Genomic DNA, 14,513 nt, shown 5'->3' on the forward strand with positions numbered 1-14,513 from the left:
CATGAATATCATTATTAATTATTATTATTATTATTTTATTATTTTATTTTAATATTAATTTATAATTCAAGTATACTAGAGTAGTGTGTATAATGAATTTAAGGACTTGATATATATATTACATAGAAGACTCTCTTGTACATAGTTAAAATGATGAAGAAGAAAAAAAAGGTAAAGGAAAATAAACCTCTACAGTAAGAATAAGAAGAATAAAAAAAAACACACACACATACACACACACACATACACACATATACATCATCGAAGGCATTAGGGATTTGCGAATACACGTACACACGTACATTTGTGAATGAATTAGTTGAATCGATAACGTTCGTAATAATGATTAATTAATAATCTATCAACGTCACTCAAATCCAACCCCCTCACCTAAAATCCTCCTCCCCCTCCGCCCATCCGTCTTCTGCATTTAATTCCGATTCGAAATCTCGCATCTCGCGAATAAGAATTAATAATAAATAAATAAGAATAAGAAAAATAATAAGATAGAAGAATAAGAAGAAGAAGAAAAAGAAGAGGATGAAGAAGTAGATGATTAAAAAGGGAAAAAAAAAAACACTGGAGAGGGGAAAGTACGAGGATAGGTGGGGGCCAAGAATAATGAAAGCGGCCTGACCCCCTATAATTTTTTTAATTCGTCTATTAGACGTACGCATCTCGCGACAAAGCGAGATTAACTAGGGATTCGCATTATTAAAAGTGAAATATTAAAAATCGATATATCTGTGGTCTCTTTCGAGAGCAGTTCCCTTCTCTCTCCGCCCTTTTAAATCTCCTAGAACATTTGTTTCTGTTTATAACACTCCTCTCCCCTCCCACCAAACCACCCACCACCCCTCAATTCTTGTATTATAGCGTCGCGTCGATGTTACTCGCAGATATTATATGTTATACATATTGAAAAAAAAAAAAAAACACGTGTTTTCTGTTAAATTTGTTATATATATTTCGGATAAGAGACAACAATCTAGAACCAGCTACCACTATCCCCCACCCTATCCCCCGGACAATTAACCAACCCTTTTTCACCACCGAACCGTAAAGAAGTCTTTTTCGAGAAGGTTTTTTCATATGGACGAACGTATATATTCAAATTATTTTTCCCGGTGTAAAGTTGCGAAGAGATGTTCTCGTGGTTTGAATGATAATATATTATATAAGATTAAATATTACAAAAAAAAAATAATAAAAATAGTTAACACAACGGGTATAATTATTTATTCACGAAGTCGATCCGTTTGTTTCGTCAGATCGGTTCATTTTCGTTTTTCTTTTTCCTTTTTTATTTTTTCTTATTTTGTTTTTTGTTTTTTTTTTTTTGTTTTTTGTTTTTTAATTATTTTTTCGATTTCTAAAAACACTCGTCGTCATTTGCAGTTAGACGATAAACGACGAATTTTCCTCTTCATATCAAGTACGAGAGCACGTAGCAAGATCGTAGAATAAAGTCGATTAAAATGAAAATAACGCATGATTATTATATACGAAACGAAATGATCTAAGACTATTTGAAAAAAAAGTAATCGATGACGATGTACCCTGCGCGTGACTACTGGCCTAATCGTAATCATTAATTAGAAATTACATATTCTAACCTTTTGTCTTTCTTTTATTTTGTGATATTTCTTTTTTTTTTTATCAAAATACTTTGATATTAATCTCATCCGATTTTTTTATTAATTTTTATTAACAATTATGTAATTCCTTTCCTTTTTTAACGTATCAACTTTTATTTCAATATCCACGCGAATCTAAGAAATTATTTTACTTACTTAACTGAAATCGTTTAAAGATCATGAGTAAATAAATTGTGTAAAAAAATACAAATGAAATTATATTGATTGTATCACGTATATCAAGTAAAATCATTTTGTTCGCTTTATGGTCATCTATTTTTATCCAAAGTGAAATGGCAGTATTATATTTGATCCCGTTTATGCAAATGTTACGTTTAAATTTAGAATACCAAGAATGAGACATTATATTATCTTAATAACTTCAACCAATCGATGTAGAATTAAATGTAATATGTGCATACACAAGGATCAAAAAATATGTTTGATAAATATAATGGGAAAAAAATGTGGACGAAAAAAGCGAGTTCAACTACAATTCAAATAAAGAAAGGAAAAAAAAACAGAAATTACCGTATTATCCGATCGAAACGAGAGATGAAGAATATTTACGGAGAAAAAAATATTTATGATTTAACGAGATGTAATTTTTAGGACCCTTTACCGTATGAGAATGAAAGATCAATTTACAACGTATATAGTATATTAAGTTGCCTTGTAAAAATGTACCGACTTCACCTAAGAAATTAAATGTGTTACTAAAAGAAATCACGCACGACTCTTTTCAAATAATTTTTTTTATTAATTATCCTTTTTTTTTAACTCGCAAAAGGCAACGCAGGATAGAGATACGATTTAAAAAAAAATAAAAAAGAAAGATAATGTATTGTAAGTACCGAAAGATTATAATTTAAAACTATATAGTTTCTTTATATAAGACTGAAATTGTTTGTACATGCTTAATAATCATAGTTAGATGTATATGTACGAAAATTTATACATATAAAAAAGATAATGTATTTACAGGATATGCATATATATATAAATATAAACACACATACACACATACGCATACACTTACATAACACATACCCATATATATATATATATATATGGCATATAAGGATATATATATATATATGTATATATGTGCTTTAAATTACAGATAAACTTATATCACACTGTAAATAGAAAACTTACAAAATCCTCAATTTCTAAGTCCTAATAAATAGAATTAAGTCTTTGTCTCATAAAGTCATCTTTAAAGAATAAATTGATGAAAGAATGGCTCATAAACAATGAGAATTTTAATTAATAACACGGGTGGATTTTACCAATTTCCTAATTTGTTTCGGGCTCGTAAATAATATAACCCTTAATAGAACCTCTACGTTATCTTTACTTTCTAATTTATTATCTTTTATACAAATTTTTGTAATTATTTTCTTTTTTAAATATTCGATTGAATTTTCATTTTTATATGGTGATAATTTTATTTATTAAATTTGTAAATATTATATTTGTCAAGAACGAATTTGTTTTATAAATTATTAACTGATGTAATTTATCTGTATAATAATTAATCGATAAAAAAAAACTTAATTCTATAGTTTAAATTAAATATATCTAAATACAAATAAGTTTACTGATCGAAAAAAATAACAGGAATCTACTATATTGACTGATTAAAACAGGAATCTTCCTTGTCAGCAAAACTTAAATACAAAATCATTATATAAGACCACAGAAAAATTGGCATAGAACCTCAACAGCAGACAAAAATGAATAAGTGCTTTTAATTGCTCACTAATTCCTCAATCAAAATCCATAATGGCTTGCTTTATTAATTAATTATTTAATTATTTATTAATAATTGAAAAAAACAAAAACGTTTTTTCTCATTTCTATGCAAAGCAATTAAGTTTTCTATTGTTTTTTGTTTTCAATCAATTGCTGACTTTTTGTTTGTCCGGCTCCTCAACTTTATTTTATCAAATATTTTCTATTTATCGTTAATTAGTTGAAAATAATTATTACACTTTGAATAATTATGAAATGGCGACGTCATGAGTGGGAGATATGTTATACGCATGCGCAACCACAAATTCAAAGCTCAAGCGCACTTTGAAAAAAATGAAAGTAAAGTTGGTATACCTGCAGGAGATATATTTAAAGTTGATTTCCAAAGTATAGCACAGTGAAAAGAAATAGGTTAATCGTTCATAATGTATAAACAATAGGTAAATATTTTGTAAATTATAATTTTTCTTCTAAATATATTTTGATTTTGATTGAGGAATTAGTGGGCATTTTTTTCTTCTGTTGCGAACTTCATTGCTTTGCTTAGAAATAAGAAAAAACGTTTTTGTATTTTCAATTATTAATAACTAATTAAATAATTAATTAAGCAATTATGTATTTTGATTGAGAAATTTGTGAGCAATTAAGAGTACTTATTCATTTTTTTCTGCTGTTGAAGTTTTATGCCAACTTTTCTGTCGTGATTTTTACGACAGCACTTATCGACTGAGATCCAAACAATAGGATATTTTTTTTTGCTTATCGACCGAAATTCAAATATTTGGATTTTTTTAAACCAGCGCTTACCAATTGAATTAATGTATTTCTTGAGGCGTGTCATTGATTGTGTTAGGAGATCTTCATATAATTGCAACATTTAAAAATAACAATCTTCTAAAATGGATCATGAAGATGAAAATGAGGGGTTCTGCTTGAACAATTTATCAGATTGCTCGGTTATTTCTTCAGAAACTGATTACAGTGATAGTAATGAAGATAGTGATAGTAATGAAGACGGTGATATAATTTCAAATCAGTTCTGCCAAGAAACACTAACATCACAGAATAATGACACTAATGATGAAACTGAAAAATGGTTAACACACGACAAAAAATGTACTATAGAGCCTTTCAAGGGTATCTGGGGCTTGAAAATAACGCCAAAATCTAAGGAAAACATCAAAGATGTTGTAGATTTATTTCTCGGGGATGATTTTTTTAAACATATGTTGAAAGAATCAAATAGATACCACTATGAAATAGTAAATAAATATAAAAAGTCACCAAAGGCAAAGGTGTGGAAAGACATTACACTACCAGAGATGAAGAAATTTGTAGGTCTAATCGTTTTGATGGGACAAGTAAAAAAGAATTGCGTCTATGATTATTGGTCTACTGATATCAGTATTGAAACTCCATTTTTTTCTAAAATAATAAGTAAAAATAGATTTCAACAGATAATGCAAAGCTGGCATTTTTGCAACAATGAAGACATTTCCCCAAACTGTACAAACAAACTTGTCAAAGTTCAGCCGGTTATCGATCATCTAAAAAAGAGATTTAATGACGTTTACCAGCCTTACCAACAACTATTATTGTATGAAAGTATTATTCCTTGTCGGGGCAATATTTCACTTAAAATATACAACCCTAAAAAACTCAGTAAACGTGGTATACTGGTAAGAGAGCTTTGCGAAGCTTACACTGGATATATTTGTAATTTTGAAATGTATGCAGACCGAACAAAAATGATAGAAAAAGACACCATCTCAACAATTATCGAGCCTTACAAGAATATATGGCATCATGTTTATTATGACAACTATCGTGATAGCATAAACACGGCAGAAAATCTTCTGAACGATAAAGTGCGAATATGTGGAATTATTAGAAAAGATAGAGATCTTCCTAAATGCTTCAAAAAAGTACAAGTTTCACCCGGTAAAACCATATTTCGTAGACAAAACAATGTTCTATTACAAATATGGAATAATGGGAGAAAAAAAGTAAATATAATTTCAACCATACATTCATCACAACTAATACAATATAACAGAAAAGGTAGAAAATTAACAATAACGGTTAAAAGACCTAAATCAATATTAGACTTCAACAAATACATGAAAGCGATAGATCGTGCAAGTAATTATTGGTCTTATTACTCCATTGTGAGAAACTCAAGAAAGTGGTCAAATCGAGTTGTACTATTTCTGATCAATTGCGCACTGTTTAACGCGTATAAAATATTTACTACATTGATGACCACAAATATATCGTATATAAAATTCTTGCACAAAGTATCACTATTATGGATAGCAGATTTACCATTATCAAATTTGGAAACCAACGAAGCTGAGAATTTATTTGGCAAGTCAAACATTTTTGAGCCCACAATAAGGACACCTAAATTTGACAGCAACGACAGATTTTCAGATATAAAAAACCACAAACTTAGAAAAATTGTATCTCGAACTGGAAATAAGAATCCTCAAAGAAATTGCAAAGTATGTGCATCTAATGGAAAAAGAAGCAGAACTTGTTTTGCCTGTACATTTTGTAATGTACCATTACACAAGGGTGATTGTTTCTTACACTACCACACTTTAGAAAAATATTAAAAGAATTTATTAATTCGTTATATTTAAGAGTTTAAATATAAATAATTGTAATTTTATAAATAAATGTGTATTTTTTTTAATTTGTAGTGATTTATAATTAAGCATATACATTCTTGCACGACAACCCAACAGATCTAGTAGGCAAAGTGTAAAGTAAAATGACAATCATTAAAATGACGCAAATAATAAAAAAGGCTTATTCTAATTCCAATTATTATTATATAATTTAAAATTATAGTCATATTATTATAGATTGCAATAAATTACTATAGGAATTATTATTTTTTAATATGTTAATTAAATGGTATTAATTAGATAATAAAACATGACTGATGTAATAATAGATAATAAACTAGATCTAATGAAACATATATTGTACCTGTTATCTCCTTTAATGTTTATACATATTCCAAAAAATATTTGAAGAAGAGATTATTTGAATTTTGTCGCCATCTTCAATATCAGTAGTAATGGCGTGAACTGTGCTTTTTGACGAATAAAATCGTATGGTAACGTAGTATCAGTTGATATTTGCCCAACTTCAGAACGGTGGAAGCGTCACGATTATTGCAAGCTAATTGTCATGGCTTCAGAACGTTATAGTTTTTCGTTAACTACATTTAGGTAAGTATTTTATTATAATAATCTATTAATTATTAAATAATATTTAAAAAAACAATATATATATTTAAGCAACACGTACATACATCATTTTTAAATTAAATTTTATAAAGTTAACCTATAATCAACTGTCCTTTATTTATAAAACGCATTGTCATAGTGGTTTAATATAATATAGTAGATTATTAATAATATTTTTAATTTTATTATTAAAATCTGACATCTATACTATTATAAACTTTTGAAATGAATTTTTGTTTAATACAGCCCTTCTGGGAAATTAGTTCAAATAGAATATGCCTTAGCCGCAGTAGCTGCAGGTGCTCCAAGTGTTGGCATTAAGGCATCAAATGGAGTTGTACTTGCAACCGAAAATAAACATAAATCAATACTTTACGATGAACATAGTGTCAATAAAGTTGAAATGATTACAAAACATATCGGTATGGTTTATAGTGGTATGGGACCTGACTACAGGTTACTTGTCAAACAAGCCCGTAAAATGGCTCAACAGTATCTACTGGTTTATCAGGAACCTATTCCCACTGCACAATTAGTTCAACGAGTAGCTATGCTTATGCAGGAGTATACACAATCTGGGTATAAATTGATAATACTTTATAATATTAGGTCATTAACCCGTTGCCGCACACTTTTAATTTGACGATCGTGTTCAGAAACACACTTTTTTTTTATTTCCGAGCGATAGGGCATGCGAAAACGCATAAAAATACAATTGATATGCTGTCTGGCATGCTGTACCTTTTTTTTAATGTATTATTCAATAATTAACAAGTGTATGCGTTAGTACACTTCGTACTAACGCTATACTCTTTTTATTAATTAAAATGTGCACGACGGCTATAGCCGTCATTTGCGGCAACGGATTAAGTATAAAACTTCTGATTATTCCAATTAATTTTAGTTAGAAATCGGTATTTCATACTTAATGAGTTAATAATAAATTAATCTTGATCATGTGAATACTATTTAATAATATCTTATTACAGCGGTGTCAGACCATTTGGAGTATCTTTATTAATCTGCGGTTGGGATAATGGCAAGCCTTATCTATTTCAATGTGATCCATCTGGTGCATATTTTGCATGGAAAGCAACTGCCATGGGAAAAAATTTTATCAATGGCAAAACATTCCTCGAGAAAAGATATAGCGAAGATTTAGAATTGGATGATGCTGTCCATACTGCCATTCTTACATTGAAAGAAGGATTTGAAGGTCAAATGACTGCAGATAATATTGAAGTTGGGATTTGCGATGCTAATGGATTTAGAAGATTGGATCCTTCTAATGTTAAGGATTATCTTGCTAGCATCCCTTAATTTTAAATTAATTTCATTATTGTAATATGATTGCGGAATTTATATATATATATATATTATTAAAAAAAAACTAAGTTCTTATACAATAAAATGTACTTTCAAACTATGCCGATTAACAATTTAGTATTTTCCAATTATCTAAAATTAATACGTTTAAAAATGTAAATAAATTTTGTCATTTAACTATATTTAAAGAAAAAATTTAATGAATTTCTTACAAATATACTGTTGCAAACAAAAAAGAATAGTATCGAAATTATTTGTTGCTACATTTTGTAAGTTAACAATGTGTGATGTCATTTAGAATTTTTTAGGAATCCATATATAATATTAACAAATTTTTAAGCTAACAGTCAAGAGAATTAAAAGCTGCTAACCAATAATAACAATCTTACGAAGTATAATGAAATTTCGCGAAAATCAGGTTTGTACAGCCTAGCAAGTTTTTGATTGGTTGGTGAGAAGGCAGCCATGTTTAATATTTAACTGCACATGCTTGTAATTATAGACAAACGTATATATATATATATATATCTGCTGCTGCGGTCAAACCACGAAGCCTATATAGTGCGTCAAACGTAAAATACTTTTTGGCGTGAAAAATGGCGGCAGAGATTGACGGTGTTTTTACTGAAAATTTGAAAAATGAAATACTTAAAAGTAAAGTTTTGGTTGTTGGTGCAGGAGGAATCGGTTGTGAGATTTTAAAAAATCTTGTAATGTCCGGTTTCAGCGATATTGAAATCGTAAGTCTATCAATATTCATTGAAACTTAACCTCGCTTCTTGAATTGATATTTTATAAAGATTGTTTATTTTTCTTTTTAAATGTTTTTTTAAATTTTTTTCGATGTATATTAAACTATTTTTTACTATATTGGACTGTTTTACAGGTTGATATGGATATTATCGAAGTAAGTAACTTAAACAGACAATTTTTATTTCAAAAAAAACATGTGGGAAGATCTAAAGCTGAAGTCGCTAAGGAAACAGCTTTAACTTTCAATCCTAATGTTAAAATACTTCATTATCATGATAGTATTACGTCGTAAGTATTACATATTATTATACCATACACACACGGACGTAAATTAAATTTAAATAAATATCATAAATATATTTATATAGGCCAGACTATGGATTATTATTCTTCAAAAAATTCTCATTAGTTATGAATGCTCTCGATAATAGAGCTGCAAGAAATCATGTCAACCGTATGTGCTTAGCGGTTAATGTGCCATTAATTGAATCTGGAACGGCAGGTTACGAAGGACAAGTAGAACTGATTAAGAAAAATCTCAGTCAATGTTATGAATGTACTCCTAAAGCAGCGCAAAAAACCTATCCAGGATGTACAATACGTAATACACCCAGTGAAACAATTCACTGTATCATATGGGCAAAGCATCTTTTTAAGTAGGTATCAATAATTGCTAAATATATAAGCAAAATATAATAAAGCGGAATAATATATATTTTATATTAATTAATAATACTTATTTATATAGTCAGTTATTTGGCGAAGTAGATCCTGATCAAGATGTTTCACCCGATGTAGCAGATCCTGAAGCATTTGGTAAATATTTCACATTTTAATAACTTTAATATCTTAACAATTGTATAATTTAATTTATTATTTTAGATTTATCTGTACAACCCAATTTAAAGCAATTATTTGAGAAAAAAAATTTTAGTCGAAAATCAACAAGAGAATGGGCAAAGACGTGTAATTACGATCCCGAAAAATTGTTTACCAAATTTTTTAATGAAGATATTAAATACCTACTCAGTATGGACAATTTATGGAAAAAAAGAAGACCTCCAACACCTTTAGATTGGTCTAATTTACCTGATGGAGGTTAGTACGATATATTAAATTAATTATTTCATTACTTCATATGATTTGGAATTAAATTTTTATTTCTGCAGTACCTGGATCTAGTAAAGAAATATCAGAACCTGGATTAAAAGATCAACAACGTTGGAGTATTGCTAAATGTGGAAGTGTTTTTGCCCAATCTATAATTAATTTAAGAAAAAAATTGAAAACTGAATCAACGCTAGACAATCATCTTGAATGGGATAAAGATTATCCTCTTATATGGGATAAAGATGATCAAGATGCTATGGATTTTGTTGCTTCGTGTGCTAATATTCGAGCATATATTTTTGGAATACCACAGAAGACAAGATTCGAAATTAAATGTAAGTTATAAGAAAATTGATTTGAAGTATTACGATATAATATCAAACGTTGTATAGCGTGTAAGATAATACAATTTTATAATTACTTATTATTTTTTTATTCATTTATAGCAATGGCAGGAAATATAATTCCAGCAATAGCAACTTCAAATGCAATCATTGCTGGAGTAGTTGTTTTACATGCATTCTTTATTCTTGAAGACAAATTAAAAGAATGTAGATCAGTATACTTGCGTTTAAAAATGAATCATAAAAATCAATTGTTAGTACCAGAAAAATATTTAAATCCACCGAATCCTAAATGTTATGTGTGCGCACCAGTGCCACATGTAATATTAATTACAGATACATACAGAATGACTATTCAACAACTCGAGGAGTTAGTATTAAAGGACAGACTTAATATGATTGGCCCAGATGTTATGATAGACGGTCAAGGTGTAATTGTTATTAGTAGCGAAGAAGGAGAAACTAAAGAGAACAATGATAAAACTCTTAAACAAATAGGATTAAAAGATGGTACAATTTTAAAAGTCGATGATTTTCTTCAAAATTATGTATTAAAAATCACTATAGTTCATAAAAAGAAATTATGTCCGAAGAACAAACCTCCAGATTTTGTAATAGTAGCTAATGAAGAAGATCTTAAGCCGAAAAAAGAAAAAAATGATACTGAAAAACCATCAACATCTAACATCAAAGTAAGATATGTGTATAGTTTTTATTTTTCAAAATACAAAGAATTATATGCGATTTTGATATTATATATTATTATTAGTTATATTTTAATAAATAAACATATTATTTGTAGAAATCGTCCGTTTTGCCAATGGATAATGTTAATACTGATGGAGAAGTAGATATACATAAGAAACGTAAAACTGATGCAAGTAATGATAACAACATATTACCCAAAAAACGAAAAATCGATAATGAAGGTAATGGTAAGGGTAATGGTGAAGGTGATAATGAAGGTGAGGTTGAAGGTGATGATGAAGCTGATGAAGATGATTATGAAGATGATGATGATGAGGAGGATAGTGGTGAAGATATTTCTATCATAGAAGATAAAACAGCTAAGTCTACAGATGACGATTGTATGATTGTAAACGATTAAGTCACCAAGCAACAACTTAAAAACATTATAATTAAAAGTTACTATGAAAATATCTGTTACAAGATAAATGAACATAATCAGAGTAATTGGTAATTATTCATTTTCTTTTTCGTATTTGAATTTAAAGCAATATGGAAGTTAAGTTTGATTAAGTGTGTCCCGAATTTAAATACACACAAAAAAGTGTTAGAAGTCAATTGGTAAAATACATATGTGTATATATCCAAAGCAGTTTTGATATTCAAATAAACAACAAAATAAATAAATCAATAAAAAATGGTTTAATTTTCTATAATTTACAAGATTATGACTTAATTTATATTATTGATTTGTATGTATTTTTTTTATTTAAACTGGAAATGAAACAGTTAACTAGTTAACTAATAAGTTTAGTTAATATTGATAATATATAAAATGAAATAAAAAAGAAATTTTCTATTGTTTCTCATCTATTTTTATTTTCGTATTTGCTTCGTAAAATAGAGTAGAGTGATTGATGTATTCATAATTAAATAGAAACAATATATAAAAAATAAATAATTTTGCATATATTTTGTGTGTGCGCAATTACTATTATATATGATTATTAGTATTTTTTGATTTACATAGCAAGTACTTATCCAAATCATAATTATACATTTCAAAATCTATTTTATATCTTTCGTATAATTTTAAAATAGTATTTTGTGTCAAGTTTTGGAAATATTTGCAAGTCTGTTTGTAATCGGTGCATCCTCCTTTACTCTCTTCCAAATTTGGTAAATACATGTTGTTCTTATCTATTCCAAATTTAGATAGAATATAATTAATTTGATCATTAGTATAATGATCCAACTTTAAAATAAAATTATATTGTATAATACAAAGAGCGCAATGAGTGTAATATCGATCCCAATGTACATCGTCATTTTCAGGAGATTCCTGTAACAACCATTCTACAAATTCTTTAAATGTTGGTATTACTTTTAACCTGCGAAACACGTTAATTAATTATTTATTAACGATAATATAATTTTAAGATTTTTGTTATAATAATAATTCTATGTAAACGTACCTTCTACCACGGGTAAATATTTGTTGAAAAAAATTACCAGTTGTTCTATTATAATGAAACAAATTTGGTCTTGTAAAGCGATATATTTTTTGAGTATAAATCCAAGCTTGAGCGGTATATTTTGTATTATCTTCTATCCGATCTCTGTAAACATATTGTATTTTTACATGGACATTTTTTTAAATAAACATATAAAAAGAAATTACCTGTATGAGGAAACAAGCCTTTCAAACGGATGTCTTACGACTAATAATTTAAAAATATTCGAATCGTTTATCGAATGTTCCAATTCGTTTAAGTTACGCGGTATTAATAAATCCATATTTCTAAAAATATCACATAAATCATGATAGTTTATTTAATAACAAAAGCATAATATATAAAGATTCTAATAATTTAAAAATAAATAAACCTATGTTCTTGTATATTAGAGAATAATGCTGTAAAACTAGTAGACGCAATCTTTCTAATCCAACAGTACAATGATTTATGTTTAGAATTGTAGAAGAAATGTTCTCTTTTTAATGGAGTTTTTAAATTATATTTTATACATGTATTTGAAATTTGCTTAAGTAACAGTCCATTTTCCTGTTTAAAAAAATATAACGTTTTATATATACAATTTTTTTTTTTATTTGTATAAAATGCACTTATATGCATAATTAAAATTATACCCTATGTTTGAATGCACTTACCTGCTGATATTTGAATTCAAGTTTATCATACTGTAATATTTTTATATTAGAGTTAACAGATCTTTGATTGTGCGCGAACGTTGTTGAAGATGGATCTGTATCCTCTGTTTTATTGTTTTTTGTAACAAAAATATTTTTTATTAGATGTAGTTTAGTTTTTAATTGTAAAAAAAGTAAACAAGTTGATAAATATAAAATCACGCAAAATATGCATATAAAGAACTGTAACTTCCGTGACATTTTGACGGTGATGGTGCGATCCTCACCGCTTATGACAATTTTCTACTCTCATGATTATATACATCCGTTTTGAACAAAGACACAGTAGGAGTGTCCCAATAGATAATATACTTTATCTTTTACTTTTAGTTTTCCACATTTTCGTCATTTATATTTAACTGGTAGCCTTTTCTATTTAATTAATTTCGTACACATTACGCAATAACGTTAAATAATTAAGTGTGATAAAAAATAATTATAATCACGAACAAAAATATTTGCAAAATCTTTGTATTTATAGATTAATGTACGCAAAGTATCAAAGTATTTCAATATATGAATGATAGGAAAGTTCAAACAATCCCAAAAGTTATTTCTTTTCTTTTTTTTTCCTTTGTATTTACTATGCAAAAGCATTGTGAAATACACAGAGACGTAAATCTACAAGTGCAAATGTAGAACAAACTGTGAACATAAATTGTAATTAAATATATAATTATTAACACACACACACATATACATTTTATTTTAAATTGGATTTAAATTATTATAATATAATTACTGATAAAATATATTTTTAACTTTTCAAGAAAACTATTATGACGGTATTGAATTAATGATTAAAAGAATATGTAATTTTTTGCGCGTTAATATTTTTTGTTGTTTCTATTTAATGTATACATTCCTCCTCTATTGTATAATATATTTAAATTTTATTCCATTGCGCTGTTAATCTATATTTTTATTTATGGCAGTGTCTTCTATTAAGCCAACATATCGACTTATTAAATTGACTATAAATATTATATATATATATATGTATATGTATGCTGTAGAAACATGTAGTATATCAAAGATTTTACATATAAAGATCTTACTTTGCTAAAATAATATAGAGCCTAGATGTAGGTGTGATTTGAATTCCATGTACAATAGAATTAAAAAAGTATAAGCTAAAGTTAATAATAATATTTAATGTAGGTACCCTCAGCATTTTTGGTAGTTTCCTTTCAAAAATCTTTTCTTACATCTGATATTCATATCTATAAAAATATTCATTGTTTTAAAACGATTCTCTAATTTAATGTCAAATAATCGTAATGCTTCCAGAATTTCATATCCATTATATATCTTTGTAGTAATATCGTAATGGATTGTCTGGAAAGACAACATTTTTTTTATATATATATTTTTATTTAAAAATATTTCGGACAACCCAATATATATATGTGCTTATATTCAAACCATT

At 27.5% G+C, this 14,513-nt stretch overlaps 3 protein-coding genes across 3 annotated transcripts; 2 read left to right on the forward strand and 1 right to left on the reverse strand.

Moving 5' to 3' along the window:
- The first annotated feature begins 6,533 nt into the window (after window positions 1-6,533).
- LOC106788088 (proteasome subunit alpha type-2) lies at window positions 6,534-8,078 on the forward strand. The gene is made up of 3 exons (XM_014751011.1): window positions 6,534-6,637; window positions 6,902-7,234; window positions 7,645-8,078. Exons 1-3 carry the CDS (start codon window positions 6,597-6,599, stop codon window positions 7,973-7,975), a joined length of 705 nt encoding a protein of 234 aa, XP_014606497.1. The 5' UTR covers window positions 6,534-6,596; the 3' UTR covers window positions 7,976-8,078.
- Window positions 8,079-8,532: 454 nt separating this feature from the next.
- On the forward strand, window positions 8,533-11,573 carry LOC106788099 (SUMO-activating enzyme subunit 2). Its single transcript, XM_014751051.1, has 8 exons — window positions 8,533-8,721; window positions 8,868-9,022; window positions 9,103-9,390; window positions 9,483-9,550; window positions 9,617-9,832; window positions 9,904-10,179; window positions 10,291-10,880; window positions 10,991-11,573. The coding sequence occupies exons 1-8, from the start codon at window positions 8,578-8,580 to the stop codon at window positions 11,294-11,296; spliced, it is 2,043 nt and encodes a 680-aa protein (XP_014606537.1). The 5' UTR covers window positions 8,533-8,577; the 3' UTR covers window positions 11,297-11,573.
- A 199-nt stretch (window positions 11,574-11,772) lies between these two features.
- LOC106788100 (carbohydrate sulfotransferase 11-like) lies at window positions 11,773-13,938 on the reverse strand. Its single transcript, XM_014751052.1, has 5 exons — window positions 13,046-13,938; window positions 12,763-12,938; window positions 12,557-12,676; window positions 12,351-12,494; window positions 11,773-12,266 (listed from the first exon to the last, which is right to left on the reverse strand). Exons 1-5 carry the CDS (start codon window positions 13,283-13,285, stop codon window positions 11,870-11,872), a joined length of 1,077 nt encoding a protein of 358 aa, XP_014606538.1. The 5' UTR covers window positions 13,286-13,938; the 3' UTR covers window positions 11,773-11,869.
- Between the last annotated feature and the right edge of the window lie 575 nt (window positions 13,939-14,513).

This window comes from Polistes canadensis, unplaced genomic scaffold (assembly GCF_001313835.1).
Source record: "Polistes canadensis isolate GaletaPanama2010 unplaced genomic scaffold, ASM131383v1 scaffold_125, whole genome shotgun sequence".
NCBI classification, from domain to species: Eukaryota; Metazoa; Arthropoda; class Insecta; order Hymenoptera; family Vespidae; genus Polistes; species Polistes canadensis.